Source organism: Castor canadensis, chromosome 11 (assembly GCF_047511655.1).
Source record: "Castor canadensis chromosome 11, mCasCan1.hap1v2, whole genome shotgun sequence".
In the NCBI taxonomy this organism is placed as follows: domain Eukaryota; kingdom Metazoa; phylum Chordata; class Mammalia; order Rodentia; family Castoridae; genus Castor; species Castor canadensis.
Window position 1 is genome coordinate 63,942,615 of NC_133396.1, and position 17,255 is coordinate 63,959,869.

Genomic DNA, 17,255 nt, shown 5'->3' on the forward strand with positions numbered 1-17,255 from the left:
TGGTGAAGGACCATGGAATCCAAGGCGACGGGAGCAGAGAGAAAAAGTGTGGCTGGAGTAGATGGTGAACATGTTGTCGTCTCCTGGACTGGGACTCATTAGAACTGAAGAAGAGACTGTGTGGGAGTCCACAGTAGGAGGGCAGAATAGAGGTTGTGGGCAGAGTAGCATGCCCTGAAGTCAGCCGTCATTTGATGAGAAACTCAAGAAAATGATCATCAAGCTGGATGATTAAGTAATGAAAGGGAAAAAATCATTATTCTCATGCATGTTGAAGTCACCAAGGTGATAGTGATCAGGGTAGAAAAGCCAAGAAAGAAAAAAAGGGAAAACAAAAACAGAAAAAAAGTAACAGAGAGCTTGTTACTAAAGTTATCAATGAAGGGAGACAAAATGGTGGGTATGATTGAGTGGAGACAACTAAATGAGGTAATTTGTGAAAACTGCATAACAGTATCTGGCACTCAAGCAAGGGGGGCAGCTTGGGTAGTCCTCTGTTCAGAGAGAAAGATGAATAGTTGTCATATCCATACTTCTTTCAGGCCCATCAACTGCATTCAGCTGCTGTGTGTTCATTACTATCAAAAGTCATCATACTTGTTTCTGGGTACTTTGTTCAATTTGCTGCTTCCTGGTTCTTTTGTGTAAGGAAAAAAGATTGTTTAAAAGTTATCCTGACAATTAACTCAGTGATTTCCTCTGTTTCTAGTTACTTTGGACATTTGGAAGGCTGCGGTGCTGATCTGCACAAAGAAATTCGAGGCACCTACTATCAACTTGTTCTGTTTTTGGTCAAAGCAATTAAAGGATTTAGTAGCATGAATGACAGGTACTGGATTACTTTTAAATTTCTAGGGGAAAAAGGTTTTTTTTCTGTTTATAAATGAAATGTATGTTAATTGTTGAAAATACAGGAAAAGTACACAGGGTCAAATAAAATTATCCACTAATCTTACCATTTAGAGGTAATCACTATTGTTAGCTTACTAGTATGTTTTCTCCTAGTCTCTTTTTCTGTCTGATGTGTGCATCATGGATGGGGGTTTGGTTTATCTAAGAATCTATATACTAATTTTTAGTTTTTGATATACTATGTGCAGTTTTGAAACTTCAGTACAGCAGGCTGGAGGTATGGCTCAAGTGGTAGAGTGCCTGCCTAGCAAGCATATGGTCCTGAGTTCAAACCACAATGCCACCAAAAAAATTAAAACTTTAGTTTAATTTTTTTTCCTTGTATTTATTTTTTTTCTTTTATTATTCATATGTGCATACAAGGCTTGGGTCATTTCACCCCCCTGCCCCCACCCCCTCCCTTACCACCCACTCCGCCCCCTCCCTCTCCCCCCCACCCCCTCAATACCCAGCAGAAACTATTTTGCCCTTATTTCTAATTTTGTTGTAGAGAGAGTATAAGCAATAATAGGAAGGAACAAGGGTTTTTGCTGGTTGAGATAAGGATAGCTATACAGGGCATTGACTCACATTGATTTCCTGTGCGTGGGTGTTACCTTCTAGGTTAATTCTTTTTGATCTAACCTTTTCTCTAGTTCCTGGTCCCCTTTTCCTATTGGCCTCAGTTGCTTTTAAGGTATCTGCTTTAGTTTCTCTGAGTTAAGGGCAACAAATGCTAGCTAATTTTTTAGGTGTCTTACCTATCCTCACCTCTCCCTTGTGTGCTCTCGCTTTTATCATGTGCTCAAAGTCCAATCCCCTTGTTGTGTTTGCCCTTGATCTAATGTCCACTTATGAGGGAGAACATACGATTTTTGGTCTTTTGGGCCAGGCTAACCTCACTCAGAATGATGTTCTCCAATTCCATCCATTTACCAGCAAATGATAACATTTCGTTCTTCTTCATGGCTGCATAAAATTCCATTGTGTATAGGTACCACATTTTCTTAATCCATTCGTCAGTGTTGGGGCATCTTGGCTGTTTCCAAAACTTGGCTATTGTGAATAGTACCGTAATAAACATGGGTGTGCAGGTGCCTCTGGAGTAACCTGTGTCACAGTCTTTTGGGTATATCCCCAAGAGTGGTATTGCTGGATCAAATGGTAGATCAATGTCTAGCTTTTTAAGTAGCCTCCAAATTTTTAATTTTGTCCTTAGTAAGTCCTTTAGACATAAACCTTAAATCACTCTTCTGTAAATTTAAATTGCATAACCTTGGTTAGTTTAGGGCTAGTTCTGATCTTGCCATTTACTGGTAGGTGGCTTTTTACTGCTCAGTCCTGTACTATAAGGTGTACCTGCAGTGGTCCTGGCATGGTAGACCTTACCTTACACCTCTCAGAGTTCTTTTGCTTAAGGTTTGCAGAATGTTTTTATGGAATATGAGAATTTCTGTTTCCCCATTATAAAAAAAGGTTTTCAACTTGCACTGTCCCTGTTGTCTGTTACCAATGGGCAGCTTTGATAACTGTCACATTTGTGGTCTTTTTAGATCTCTGCTGCCTGCCTTATCTTGCATTCAGACAGCCCTGCTTCATCTTTTGGATATGGGCTGGGAACCCAGTGATCTCACCTTCTTTGTTGATATTCAGTTACCAGATCTCCTCATGAAAATGTCACAAGAAAATATCAGTGTCCATGACAGTGTGATAAGGTAAGAATGCAGTCCTGCACCCCCAGTTCTTAGAGTAGACGATGGAATATTGTCAATATCAAGAGTCTTGAGAGCAAGGGCTCTGAGCTAGACTAGAGTCTGTCTGATACATCCAAGCTTTGCCACATGTGATCTGGGTGACTCTGCTGCTTCAGTTACCCTCATCTTTACAGCTGAGATAATAACAGTACCTGCTTCCGAGGTTTGTCTCGAGAATGCATGAGTTATATCTCTTAAGTATTAAGAACTGTTTCTGGCACATGGTGGTGCTATATAAATTGGTAGCGGTTATGTTGTGAACTTGGAGGATGAGGATCCTCTGCATTTTTGGAGATCCTGGTAGCTTGAGAATTGAAGAGTCCTTTTTCTATGTTTTTTTGTTACACCTGTATGTGGTGTTAGCCACTGTAATCTCCTACACTTTATAAGGACTTAGGGGGCTGGCGGAGTTACTCAAGTGGTAGAGTGCCTGCCTAGCAATCATGAGGCTCTGAGTTCAAACCCCAGTACCTCCAAAAATACATGTCCATTATAAGGACTTAGGTTATAAGAAAAAAATAATATGCAAAATATCTTTTCATTGCATTTTGGCCAGCATGTCTCTACTTAGCTCAAGTCTACTTACCATTAGCCACTTGTGTGTGTAGAAAGAAAAGAATGGGAGAAGAAAAGCAGCCATTAAGAGGAAAAAGTTAAGAGCAAATATGTACATGAGTGGGGCCACACTGGAACAATTTTCACTCAGAGGAGATATTCTGGGGAAGAGGGATAGAATTAAAGCAGTCTCCTTATTTAACTGCCCTTAGCCCTTGCTATGCTATTACAGGGCACTGATGGCAGAGAGAGGGGACACAACGTGGGAGTGCTGATGGTCAGCCATTAGCGTTCTGGTTCTTCATCTATCAGTCTGCCCATTGTTTCAAACTTTGTCTGCACCTGCATGACACAGTCCTCCATGGTGGGAGGGAGCCTTTACACCATCCCTCACCGCATTAGTCCAGTTTTAAGGAAGAGTAGACCAAAAATCATTTTGTTGGTATGCATGAATGAATGAACGAACGAATGAATGAGTATGTATTTGTTGGAAAATACTTTGAACTTGCTATCAAGAGAATCCTTTTGTGTTTAAAGTTCTGGTTGTTGAAACAAAGAGTAAATTGAGATTACGGACATGTATGATTTTGCATCTATAAGGAGTCCATGAGATTGTCTATGTGAGCCCTTGTATTTGATTGGTAGTCACTCTATCATTTGAACCACTCCACCAGTCCAAGCCCTTGTATTTAAAATGAGGAAATAGGTCTAGGGCTAAGTATAATCATCACTTAGTGGATTGGTTCCAGGACCTTTCATAAATTCCAAAATCTGCATTTTCTCAAGTCCCTTACATATCAGTGTCTGCTTTAACTTATGCACATTGTCCCATATACTTTAAATCACATCTTCAGTACTTACAATACCTGATGCAGTGTAAATGCTGTGTAAATAGTTGTTGCACTGTATTATTTAGGGAATGATGACAAAAAATCTGTACAACACAGATGCAATTAATTTTTTTTAATATTTTTGATCCCATGTTCGTTGAATCCAGGGATGCAAAACCCATGGAGCACACAGAAATAGAGGGCCAACTATCATATATCAAGGACTTACAACAATTGGCAGTAGAGCTGAAGTCTCAGGGCCTCCTGACTCTCCTCGTAACGGTTCCACTAGGATGTTCTGAGCATGCCCCATCACACTTTTTTTTTTTTAATCATTGTATTTGACCCCAGTACCTGGAACATGGTAGGCTTACCTCACCCAGTATAGTCTACTCAGGAAAGGAGTTCTCCCTCTTTATTGGCACATATCCATTGAACAGCTGACAAATCCTGGTTTAAAAAGCAATGGACCTTTTCCTCTTAGAAATGTCCAATCTATTAGACAGAAGGGGCATAGTGTCTGCTAACCAGCATTCTCCTTGGGTATCAAGATAGGCATGTTTTTCTTTTGTTCTGTTCTTTCAGCCAGTGGAGTGAAGAAGATGAGCTTGCTGATGCCAAGCAGAATTCAGAATGGATGGATGAGTGTCAAGATGGCATGTTTGAGGCCTGGTATGAAAAAATAGCCCAGGAGGATCCAGAGAAGCAGAGGAAAGTAAGACCTCCCAACTAGAGTAATCTGGGTGACTTGTGAGGAGTTTTGGAGAGGAAAATATGCTAGAGTATACTGGCACACTGTCTCCTGAGAGACATATTAAGTGCCTACTGTGTGCTAGCCACTTTGTTCACATAATGCCTTCGTGATGCTTGGCTGGAGCACACCAGCTGAGCCTGTGACTCCTCTCTTATATGGTAATACCTGACTGGAAGCCTCTGTAGTGCTCAGGTGACTTGGCAGCTTTTCTCTAGGACTTCTATTTCTGTATGGTGACTTACTGACTTAGTTCCCTTGTGTCCGGGTCCTAAAGATAATTTCAGGTAGCCCCCAAGTAATTTCCAGTAACACCATCCCTCACTTGTGAATCACTGCCCTTCCTCTCCACAGGATCTTTATTCTTTTTAGTTTTTGTTTTATTTTCATTTGTTGTTGTTTGGTTGGTTAGTTTTGGGTTTTTGTTTTTTTTTTTTGAGACAGGGTCTTGCTATTTAGCTCATGCTGCTCTTGAACCTGCACTCCTCCTGCTTTAGCCTCCCAAGTGCTAGGATTGCAGGTGTGCCCCACATAGTTTTTGAAGTTTTTAAGTGCCAGAAAGCAGTGCTCGTCCTGCAGTGTCAGTGTCTGTGAGCACTACTATTACCCAGCCAAGCACCCACCAAACACTTAGGTGCTGCTCTTCTGCCCCTTTCCCTCACCCCCATATCAAGTCAGTCACCACACCTCCTTGCCCTGCCTCCTTATACCTCTCAAGTCTGCCCACCTTTCCCATCATACTTAGGACCCACTCTGTCATGCTCAGACTCCTTGACTCTCATCTTACTCCCTTCAATCCCTTCTTTGTTCAGCCAGCAGAGGAACCTTCGGAACAGTCAAATCTAATCCCATTACTCTTTGATTTAAAAACAGTCATTAACTCCTTAGAGTAGAGTTTGAGGCCCCTATGGTTTAACCTTTCTAATTTCCACATAGCTGGGATGATAGGTGTGTACTAACATGCCCAGCCTTTTTGTTGAGATGGGGTCTCACTAACTTTTGCCCATGCTTACCTTTAACCACAATCCTCCCAATCTCTAACTCCTAAGTAGCTGGAATTACAAGTGTGAACTACTGTACCTGGCATGCCTGGATATCTTAAGCACCTGTTGAGTGAATGAATTGATTAATGAATAGTGGCTACATCAGAAAGTCTGTTGATTAATTTTGATCATTTCACCTTATAGATGCACATGTTCATCGCTCGCTACTGTGATCTGCTAAATGTGGACATCTCTTGTGATGGGTGTGATGAGATTGCCCCCTGGCATCGCTACCGGTGTTTGCAGTGCAGTGACATGGATCTCTGCAAAACTTGCTTTCTAGGTAAATTTCATGGACTGACCATGTTATACCTAAAAGTAATAATTGTTTCTATTTTCTGTGTCTTGCCATCTTTTAAAACTCTCGTACTAAATAAAAACACTGCCCAGTGGTCTTCTCTGACTCCTTGGCAAGTAAAAACCCTTATCTTCCCAACTCAGTGATCCACTTCATTGATCTTATCTGACATCTTCCTGTCTCTCATGGTGCTGGGCAGGCACTTGATAAATACTCAGGACCAATGAACTTGGTTGAGTTTTCAGGAAATAGTTTTTGCTTCTGAATCAGGCACTGTTTGCAAATAGCAAAATACATACAAAAAAGTAAACTTCAAAAATTATTTAATACTTTTAACTTGTAGGTGCTGAGACAAAGAACATCAATAGCAGTGAACATTGAAGGGTTTCTTGTTTGCATGGCACAGAAGTAGAAAACACAGCTCCTACCCTGGAAGCACTTGTAATCTAGCAGGGAGACCAAACATATCCCATACATGAGTGCATGTGCTGAATTATAAATGAGTAGTATAGACTATTTCTGGGAAAATATGAATGTATAGCAGCACTACTTCAGGGAAGGCTTATGGAGGAGGTAGGATGAGAACTGGTCTTTGAAGAAAGTTAGAACTGGATGATGCGAAGCATGCACTGGAGACTGTCCCTAAAGGGCAGAGCAAGCCCAGGAACAGAGTTGAGCTCCTACAGTGAGTTGAGATAAACACATTTGAGTGTCTGTTCAACTTAGTGATGGATTAAGACAAGCGGGACCCGGATTATAGGACCCCAAGATGATAGGTTAAGGAATTTGAAGAGTCTATAGACAGTGGGGAAGGTTTTTCAGCTAGGATATTAACAAAATCAGAGCTATGATCTAGGAAGACAGCCTGCCTGTGTCAGGCTTTAAGAAGTAAAGCAGTCGCTATAGTCACAAGGGTGTTGGAACCAGGATCAGATTTGTGGCAATGGGAACAGAAGTGGTCAGATTTGAGGTATTAAGTTAGGGTCCATGTGAGAGCTTGGGACCTCCTGAATGTAGAGTGAGGAGGCCAGAGCAGTCTGGCTCACTGGTCCTTCTCCCTCTGCTGTTATAAAGTGTTTTTCATCTAGAGTGAAAAAGACATGGCAGAGCCCTGATCACTCCTTAGCACTTGTTGACAGAAGTACCAACCACTGCTTAATATTTGTCAGAGGAGGGTTACAGGGGACAACTCTCAAATTGGCTGTGGCTTGTGTCTGCCAAACAGAAGTCATGATGGGAATTGATAAGTTATTTGATCCTGCTGTGACAGTGAAGAAGGGGGTCAGTTCATGGTATCATTGCCAAGGAGCTCTGGGCTGAGACTGTCATTCATATACTGCTCAGGATCACTAGGGCTGTGCCTTTGGCTCCTGCCTTCCTGAACAATAAATGGGAAACAACTCTGGTGTGGGGATCAGTTTGTTAGTACCTCTTAGATCTCTCTGCCCTATTCACCTCACACTGCTGTATTTTGTCCAGGTGGAGTAAAGCCTGAGGGCCATGGAGATGATCATGAAATGGTCAACATGGAATTTACCTGTGACCATTGCCAGGGTTTGATCATAGGCCGGAGAATGAATTGCAATGTTTGCGATGACTTTGATCTTTGCTATGGATGCTATGCAGCAAAGAAGTATTCCTATGGGTATGTTTCAGATGCTTCATAGCCACATGGGCCTTTTCTTGATGTATTTCTTCACTTAAAGGGAGTTTCTTGCTTTTTTTTGCTGTGCTGAGATTGAACCCAAGGCTTCACACATGCTAGGCAAATACTCTACAACTGAGCTGTACCTCCAGCCTTCCTATTTTTTTTTTTAAATGGTTTTCATTGTAAAAAATTTCAAACATATCCAGAAGTAGAGAGACTAGTACAATGAATCCTTATATGTACATTATGCAAGTAGAACAATTAGGAAGATTTTGTTATATGTACTTAGTTTATTCCTGTTGTTTCTTTTTCTTTAAGTTTTTTTTGTTTGTTTTGTATCTTGCTATGTAGCCTAGGCTGGCCTTGAGCTCGAAATCCTCCCACCTCAGCCTTCTGAGTGCTGGAATTATAGGCATGTACCACCATGCAGAGCTTTTTAAAGTATTTTAAAGCAAATGTTTAATCAGATATTAAATCATTTCTTTCCTGTGTGCTTTATATCTAGCTCTAAAAATTATGGGCATAAGCTTAAATTACCAAAACACTATTGCCACATAGCCAATTTTGTAGGGGTTGTAAAATCCTGAAATGGTATGTCCAGTATTTGTGTTTGTTCATTTTGGGGGGAGCTGACCCACACCTCTCTTTAAAATTTCAATAGCCATATCCTAGAGGGGACTAATACCCAGTAGTAACCAAGTCTGAACTCCCCTGAGGCCCAAGGCTCCTTTTTGGAATCTCACAAATTCTTATAAAAATGTCTTGCCTTTGCAGTCATTTGCCTACCCACAGCATCACAGCCCACCCCATGGTAACCATCCGGATCAGTGATCGGCAGAGGCTCATCCAGCCCTACATCCACAATTATTCCTGGCTGCTCTTTGCTGCCCTGGCTCTCTATAGTGCCCACGTGGCCAGCACAGATGACATCGATGGGGAGAAGGTCAATCCCCAGGCCCGCAGCAGTGCTGCCACCCTGCGGAGCCAGTGCATGCAGCTCGTCGGAGACTGTCTGATGAAAGCTCACCAGGGCAAAGGTGACTGTTCTTTCTGGTACACAGACACTAGGACCAGCCCCCAGCTGCAGGTGGAGGCAAAGCTCAGGTGGAAGCCAAGCTCAGGGAGAGTCTGGTGACCCACAACAGAGGCTTGCCTTGGCCTAGAACTTAAATTCCAGGTTCACTTGAGAGACTGTTGGCATAAAGTGACATTTAATTTCTCAAAATATTTACATGATGATGTAAGAAGCTATTAATAACTAAAAGTCTTGAAGTCTGTGGATAAAGTATTTAGTAATTGAATCTAATGAACTTTGCTGAGGAAAACCAGACTTTTTTTTTAACTTGGATTATGAATTTATTTCCACGCAATTGTATGCTAGATGAGAGCTATCTATAAAAGTAAAATCGTTTTGCTGAGTGGAGTGGTACACAACTATAATCCCAGCATTTGGGAGGCTGAAGCAGTAGGATCATAAATTTGAGGCCAGCCTGGGCCATGTAGCAAGATCCTGTGTGGGTGAGTGGAAGGAAGGAAGGATAGTTTTAACTAGGTGATTATGACTTTCTCTGAGGAGAGCTAGGGAGAAAATAACTTGAATGTTAAACTTCTGAGACATTTAATGTCTCTCAGATGGACTTTTTATTCTAGTTAACATCAGGGAATCAGACCTGTTCTAGATAGCAGGTAGATATCACCAAGGTGTCTGAGAAATCTTTATATCTCCCTGCCAGTGGGGATTCAGGAATCTCATTTTGTGGTGCTACTGTACAAGTGTAACATTTATAGTTTGGAGACAGATGACCCTGTTGCATGTTCTGTTGTTAGCAAAGAGCAGATGGCCCTTTGCTGTCCAGCTTTAATAGAGTAGACAGCCAGGATGTTGCTGTTGGGAGTTCTTGGGGTGGTTAGTGTAGTCTTCAGCTATCTGTCTTTGTGGTACTTATCAGAGATAACCCTTGTAACTTTTAACCATTCTCTTGTTTTCTTCCCCTGTAGGTCTTAAAGCTTTAGCTCTTCTTGGTATATTGCCAGATGGTGACTCTACCCCAGAACACCAGACCCTGCCAGTCACAGTGCCCATGCCAACATCAGAGAAGCAGCTAGAGAAGAAAGCCATCCAACTCGCTGAGCAGCCAGCAGAGGCTGGGCCAGTAGTACACTGCCACGTAAATAGTACTTCTTTACTATGCAGAGTCACAGTTTGATTGGGGAGCCATTCACATGGGAAAGCACAGCAGAGAGGCTAAGGGTGCAGACCCTCCACCAGGCTGTCAGACCTCGGGCATGTTGCCACAGTCTCTGCCTCATTTTCCCATTTGTAAAATGGGGATGAAATAACGTCTGTAACAAGGGTTGTTGTAAGGAGTTACGTGGTAAGTTCCATGTCAGTGCAAACTACTTCCATTACCTGCCTCCTGATGGATTTTATAAGGAGTGAACAAGATTATGCAATTTAAGAAGTTAGTTCCTAGCCCTTACTGAACACTGTATACATGTAGCTCTTTTTATGTTCAGTTAACAAATACGTGATACCAAAATCTTATCGTTTAATAAGTAGATGCCAAGTTTACATGTAGTTGTAGAAACAAAAAGCCTTTCTGGGCAAGGTATAACCTGTGATAGTGACACTTAAAGATTGTTTTGTGAATATAAAATAAAAAAGATAATTTAATTTTTTTTTGGTGGAAAAGCACAGGATTTCTTCTGTGATACTGCCTCCAAAGCTTGAGTCCATGTCATCCACATCCCTGCCTTTGCCCCAGGAACCACTGAGGTTTCTGTCCTCTGCCTCATGCAGTCACTAATTCAAGGATTCCCGGGTGTTGGTTCCCATTATTATGTAGAGGAAGACAAGCAAAGATGACTGACAGAGTGTGAAAATTCCTGTTAGCTTCATTTTACCAGAGAGCAGCAGAAATCAGCCATGTGATCTCCCAGCCAGTCTCTGAGCTGCTGACACTGGGGCCACAAATCCCTGATCTTGGCAGCTCTTTAACCTCCGTGGGTTATGTAGAGAAGGGAGAATGTGATCAGGGGAGATAGACTAAATCAGCTGCCCTCATCTCTGTGCCTGGGGATATCTTTGTCACTCAGCTCTTAGCATCTTATGTACCTGTCCATTTATTCATTTGCTTACATCACAGTGGACTCAGGGATTAAAATCTCTCCATTATTTATCTTAATGCATGTTCAGATTGTTCTGTGTTTGGCCAATGGCAAATCCTTCCAGCTGGCCTTTGTGTCCTTTTGATATGTCACAATTATTCTTTGAACACTTTCTTAATTTCTGTTATTGCAAGGTGTTTCAGCTTTGTTTTGGGCTTCCCCTACTTGAGGATTGAAGTAAGACTTTTTCTAAGATGGCCCAAAGGCATTAATTTTCTTCTTGAGCTACCCCTATCATTTGGGTACCCTTCCCACTAACAGCTGAGCACACCTAAGATATCCTTCCTTTGGTTCAGTCTCTTAGTCTTTTAGCACAGCCACACTTTCAAGAGTCATCACTAAGATGACCCTAAGAACCATCTTCCTTTGGGACTTTATGTACAAATCACTTGTTTTTATTTGTTTGTTTTTGACACAAGGTCTCACTGTGTACCCCAGGCTGGCCTCGAACTCATAATCCTCCTGTGTTCAGCACCTCCTGGGTGCTGGGATTGCAGGTGTGTTCCAACATAGCTGACAGTTACTTGATTTTGAATTTTTACGTGCTTCTAGCCAATCCCAGGTCCTGTTAGCTATATCTGCCCTCCCTACTCCCAGTGACACTTTTTGCTTTAAACAACTGAGAAGCCAACCTTAACCAGTGGCATCATTCAGAGGATTCTGCCTACCACAGCCTCAGGCCAATAATGAGGTCCTTGAGTGCCATGGGTATAATCATCACGCCCCTTTGTAGTCCTATGACAACAGAAAAGATTAATATTCAAGTTATTCAATAGTGGGGATGTAGCTCAAGTGGTAGAGCTCCTGCTCCAATACCACCAAAAAAAAAAAAAGTTTCAAATTGTTCAACGTTATTCACCCGAATTTTAGAATTATACTGTCTTCAGAGTGCCACAGGGTATGGGGAATATAGTAGCTGAGGTCTTTTTAGAGGATTCACTTTTTTTTTTTGAGTCAGGGTCTCACTGCATAGCCCGGACTGGCCTCAGACTCACTATGTAGTCCAGTTTGGCCTCAAACTGACAATCCTCCTGCCTCTACCTCTCGAACTCTGGGATTACAAATATACACCACCCAGCTCAGAGGGTATACTTTTAACAAGACAAGTAGCTGTCCCAGTCTCATCCCATCTTAGAACCCCCTTTTTCTCTAGGGGGTAGAGCTGATGTCCAGGTATCCAAAGAGAGGAGGATAAGTTAGCTGCCAATGGAAAGGAATAGTACCTTCCCCTGAGCGTTTGATGTTGTGTAACACTTCACTTCACCTTTGGCTGCAAAAGTCAGGTTTGGCCTTTGAAGACTGGGAGCTGAGCTGTCTTCACTCCACACTGCCTAGATTCTACCTGTAAGCCTGTGTGACCACAGGGAAGAAGCACCCTAAGGTCCCAGGAGTGTAGGCCGAGCATCAGGGAAATGCAGGCCGAGGGCTACAATTTTATCCAAGGGGCAGCTCACCCTGAGGCTTCTAATCCAGAAAAGTCTTTCAGCTCTAGTGAGAGCCAAATGGGATGTAAGGACATCAGAGGTGTTCTTGTTTGATTGGTTAGAATACAGAGCAACTGGAAAAGAATGCTAGAACATGGTAGAGAGGGTGTGTATATGTTATTGAGGAATAGTTTCTGGTTTTGTGTGATCAAGTGATGGCTGATTAGATTTGTCAACACCTACCATGTTAGCAAAGCTTCCATAGAAAACTAGGAGTGAAAAAATACACAGCACACAACTCTGTCCCATAGTCCAAGAATGCCCATTTCTACATCAATAAAGCAGCTGCACCTGACCATATTTATAAGCTTTAGATTTGATGTAGTCTTATCTTCATAATAATATCAAAGATAATTACATGTAAAATTTTATTCTAATTGTAAATATTTTTTTCTCCTAAAAAAGAAAGTACATCAAAAATGGTCCCTATAGTATACTAGAAGGAAATTGACAACTTTGTCTTTTAACCAAGGGAAGGACTTTCCACACTCAGCTTCTGGAAGCTAAGTAAATTTGGAAGAAGGCCATTGCTTATGTGACTACAGGCTCTGACAGAAGGGCATTTGGAGGATGTTTGGGGAAATATGACTCCACTATCTCAGAGTATAAATTTATCATAAGAAATGAGTGACATTAGCCAGGTGCTGATGACTCCTGCCTGTAATCCTAGCTACTCAGGAGGCAGAGATCAGGAGGATTGCAGTTCGAAGCCAGCCTGGGCAAAATTGCTCATGAGACCCTATCTTGAAAAAACCCATCACATAAAAGGGCTGGTGGAATGACTCAAGATGTAGACCCTGAGTTCAAACCCCAGTACTGAAAAAAAAAAAAAAAAAAAGAAATGAGTGACATGTTTCTAATGGAATTCAAAACTTTTTTAGTTTATCAAGACTAGCTGAAATTATATTATAAATAGAATAAACTTTCATTGTAAGAAACCTTTGTTCTCTTATATTCACTATCTTGTTTTTAGGGAAAGAAAGCTGTAGACAAGGAAATCAGACCTTTGGATTACAAGGAAAGAAAGAAGGCAGATGAAGGTCTCTTACTAATGAAGGATCCTTCATGTCAGACCCAAATTCCAGATGTATCTGCAGATGCTCACACGCCTCCTGGGATATCAGGTAAAGAATATTTGACCATCACCTTGATCTCTTCTTAAAGTACACACGTGCTGGACTATTTTTTGTACTCAATTTGAAATTGTCTAGCAACCAAGTTTTCTCTGTTCTGTTCAGATGGAGCTGATAGCACTTTGAAAGTCATCTTTCCTTGTCTTTGACTACTTTCCTGCCTTATTTATTCCCTGTATTTAGTAAGTGTCTTCTATGTGCCATGCTAGACCCTAGGATGAAATAGGGACTGATCCAGGCAGGCAGGCATTTGGTTCCTGCCCTCCTGGAGCTCACCGTACAGGAGGGTTTAAGACAAAGGTACAGTAACTGTCACTTGAGGTGGAATGAGATTCTGCCCAGAGAAGGGGAAGAGGATGTTAACCATGATTGGTCTTTCTCTAGAACAGATTGTATCCACATAAAACCAGAGAAAGGGAGAAATGTGAGAGATCTTGAATGTGCTAGGACCTGCATTCAGGGCAGAAAGAGCACCATGAGCCAAGGCCCCAGAACAACACAGGAGCAGAGCACTGGAAGATGAAACAGAGAGCTGCTATGGGACTGTGCTGCCAGGGCCCCAGCTGATTGCCTGGGAAGTTCCATCCTCTCAGCCTGGCAAGCAGTGGTACCATCAGAGCTGGGGTTTTAGAGGATGGAGGAGAGGTGCAGCACCTGAAGAAGGTGCTACAGGCTGATGAGACTAAGAGCAAGCCTCAGCCTCCTTGTGGCAGTCCTGGGAGGTGGGCTGCTCTGTGCTGGAGGTGGGAGGGAGCACTTGGCATTGTGCCCTACCTGTGGAGTCAGCTTTCAGAAAGGACTGACACTCCACATCAGTCCTAGTCTTCAAAGTCCACTAGAGTGATTTTCCCCTGAAGAACAGCATTCTAGTTCAGGCAGCAACTGTCGTGTGCCTCCATGTTCCAGAGACATTGCTGGGTGCTTGAGATACATGACTAAAAGAGGCAAAAATCAGAAGGCGATAAATGTTAAATACAAGTATACAGAATTGTTAAAAAGGTGATTTTTTTTGTTGTTGTTGTTAATTAATTTATTTTTTTATTGTTTTATTATTCCTATGAGCATACAAGGCTTGGGTCATTTCTCCCCCCTGCCCCACCCCCTCCCTTACCCCCCACTCTGCCCCCTTCCTCTCCCCCCCACCCCCTCAATACCCAGCAGAAACTATTTTGCCCTTATCTCTAATTTTGTTGAAGAGAGTGTATAAGCAATAATAGGAAGGAACAAGGGTTTAAAAAGGTGATTTTAAATGCTAGAGAGCATCTAATTTAAGAGCAAGGTCAGAGGAATGGGGAGCTGTGGAGGGCAGCTGCCCTCAAATAGGGCCTGCCTGGCAGGCCTTCTTTAGAAGGGGAGATTGCACAAAGACATGCTCAGCACTCCCCTCCCCTCTCCTCTCCTCCCCTCCTTTCTTCAACAAAGTCTCACTATGCATCCCAGGCTGCCTCAGCCTCCTGAGTGCTGGGATTACAGGTATGTACCACCACACCTGCCTATAATACTAGGTTTTGAATAAAGTCCCAGTTTCATTCTGTAGCAGTACAGGGACAGTGCAGTGGTTTACTTGCCTCTTTATATGCATGTAGAACTGAGAAAACCTGAAAGTTTGGTATTTTACCTCACAGATACTGAAAACTTAGAAGTGTTGTCTCAGAAGCCAATAGAGGAAAAGGTGGTTGCTCCAAGCCCTGAGCAAGTGTTTGCAGAGTGCTCCCAGAAGAGGATTTTGGGACTGTTAGCAGCCATGCTACCTCCGATAAAGTCGGTAAGAAACCAGCAGCATTTTCTTTGTAAAAGAGAGAATGGTGTTAGGCACAGAAAAAAAGAATGTTACATTGTATACTGAAACACTGTTATTAATAGTCAGCTCTATTATCCTGGAAGGCGAGATTATAAACTAAAATTATTTTCTTCTTTGACCCCCTCTGTATTTCCTATGTGTACCTATGTGATTTATTGTATTTATATATCTATTATATTTGTCCTAAAGTTTTGAAAATAAGTTGAAATGATCATTGAGATTTCATCTTCAGTATTTCAGAATTTATTTCTTGTAAGTACAGTTTATACAACCATAATGTTATAATATTAAAAAATTAGCAGGGCATGGTAGTGAATATCTATAATCCTAGCTCTTAGGAGACTGAGGCAGGAGGATCATGAGTTACAGATCAGCATAGACTACATAGTGAGACCTCAAAAAAAAAAAAAAAAAAGAAAGAAGAAAGCTAGGCAAAGTGACTCACAACTATTATCTTAGCTACTTGGGAGGCAGAGATAGGAGAATTACAGTTTGAGACCAACCCAAGCAAAAGTTAGTAAGCCACTATCTCATCAAATAAGCCAGGCATGGTGGTAATCCCAGCTACAAAGAGGCAGAAGTAAAAGGATCATGATCTGAGGCAAAAATGTGAGCCCCTACCTATCTGAAAAACAACTAAAGTAAAAAGAGTTGGTGGAGTGACTCAAGTGGTAGAGTATTTGCCTAGCAAGCATGAGGCCCTGAGTCCAAACCCCAATACCATAAAATATAAATAATAGAAATAAGAATATCAGGATCCACTTAAGATTGCAGTGCATTTAGAAGCCATGCTTTAGTCTCCTTTCATCTGTTTCCCTCGTCTTTGTGTTTCTTCTTTTTTCTCTGTTTCTTTTTTATTAGTGTATATTTATCATGCAAAGAGGTGACATGTCCATACATGCAAATAATGTACTTTGGTCAAATTCTCCCTTTTGTTTTTTTCTTTTCTTTTGATAACTGTCATAATACTGATATCTTCAAATAGTCTACACAGCTGGATATGTCTTCATTATTTGTAATTTTCTGGGCCATTCCTGTATGTATATTTTTCTTAATGAACTTCAGTATCATTTTTATCAAGCTAAACAAAAGAGTCTGCTTTGTCTTTGAGCTGCAGTTGAATTTATACATAAATTTAGGAATAACTGACATTTTTTTACAATTTTTTTTTCTGGTGGACATAGCTAGCAAGCTGCTGAAGCAGGGTTTTCCCTAGAACCCAAGGTGGAGGTAGGAGGTGTCCCTAGAACCCAAGGTTTTGTCCTAAGATCTCTTGAGTCCAAAGACTTTTTCTTAACAATTTGCCAAGAGATGTTCAGACTCCTGGGAATCAACTTTTGCGTAGGAGTTGAAACTGATTTATAAATCAGTCACAGTTCACAGAGGCATGTGTCTGACAAGAAAATCAGTGTGTTCCCTCTTGATATAAACATGTAGAGAGAATGAATCATGAATCATGAATTCATACCAATCCCTGTAATTCCCAACTAAAACCACAAGGTACATTCTAGTTTTCTCCTTTTTTATATCTCTAACTCCTTCCCTCAACAGTGAGATCCTGGATGCTCTTATCCTTGGTATAATTACTTAATTGATCCCTCTCAGTCATCATTCTTCTTTCAAGTATATCCTCTTTTCCCTGTTTGGACTCTTGACACCTTACAGTGAACCTTTCCTGATACCTGGGTCTATCCCCCTTGCATTGAGGCTACCTTACCATAGCAGGCTACTAGTCAATGGCCACACTCTCCTTATGCTATATGAACTCTGTTTCACCATGCCAGGCCGAACTCTCCATGTGGCTCCTCACCTATCCATGTGGGCTCTGATACTCCCCCCAGCTGCCCTTCCAGAATCAGCTCTGCCTCTCAAGCTTAGACACTGCTGGGTGTGCTCTGA

General features: G+C 41.7%; 1 protein-coding gene across 2 annotated transcripts in view; it reads left to right on the forward strand.

Moving 5' to 3' along the window:
• The window catches only part of Zzef1 (zinc finger ZZ-type and EF-hand domain containing 1), a 124,165-nt gene that overhangs the window by 79,187 nt on the left and 27,723 nt on the right, over positions 1-17,255 (forward strand). For both annotated transcript variants that reach the window (XR_012438782.1, XM_074047157.1), the window contains exons 31-39: positions 710-829; positions 2,445-2,606; positions 4,616-4,745; positions 5,969-6,107; positions 7,602-7,767; positions 8,545-8,807; positions 9,769-9,938; positions 13,396-13,546; positions 15,181-15,320. Coding sequence is in view for 1 of the 2 variants with exons in the window: in XM_074047157.1 (XP_073903258.1) it covers positions 710-829; positions 2,445-2,606; positions 4,616-4,745; positions 5,969-6,107; positions 7,602-7,767; positions 8,545-8,807; positions 9,769-9,938; positions 13,396-13,546; positions 15,181-15,320 (1,441 nt within the window). In the remaining variant the exon portion in view is untranslated. The remainder of the gene's footprint in view (positions 1-709; positions 830-2,444; positions 2,607-4,615; positions 4,746-5,968; positions 6,108-7,601; positions 7,768-8,544; positions 8,808-9,768; positions 9,939-13,395; positions 13,547-15,180; positions 15,321-17,255) is intronic.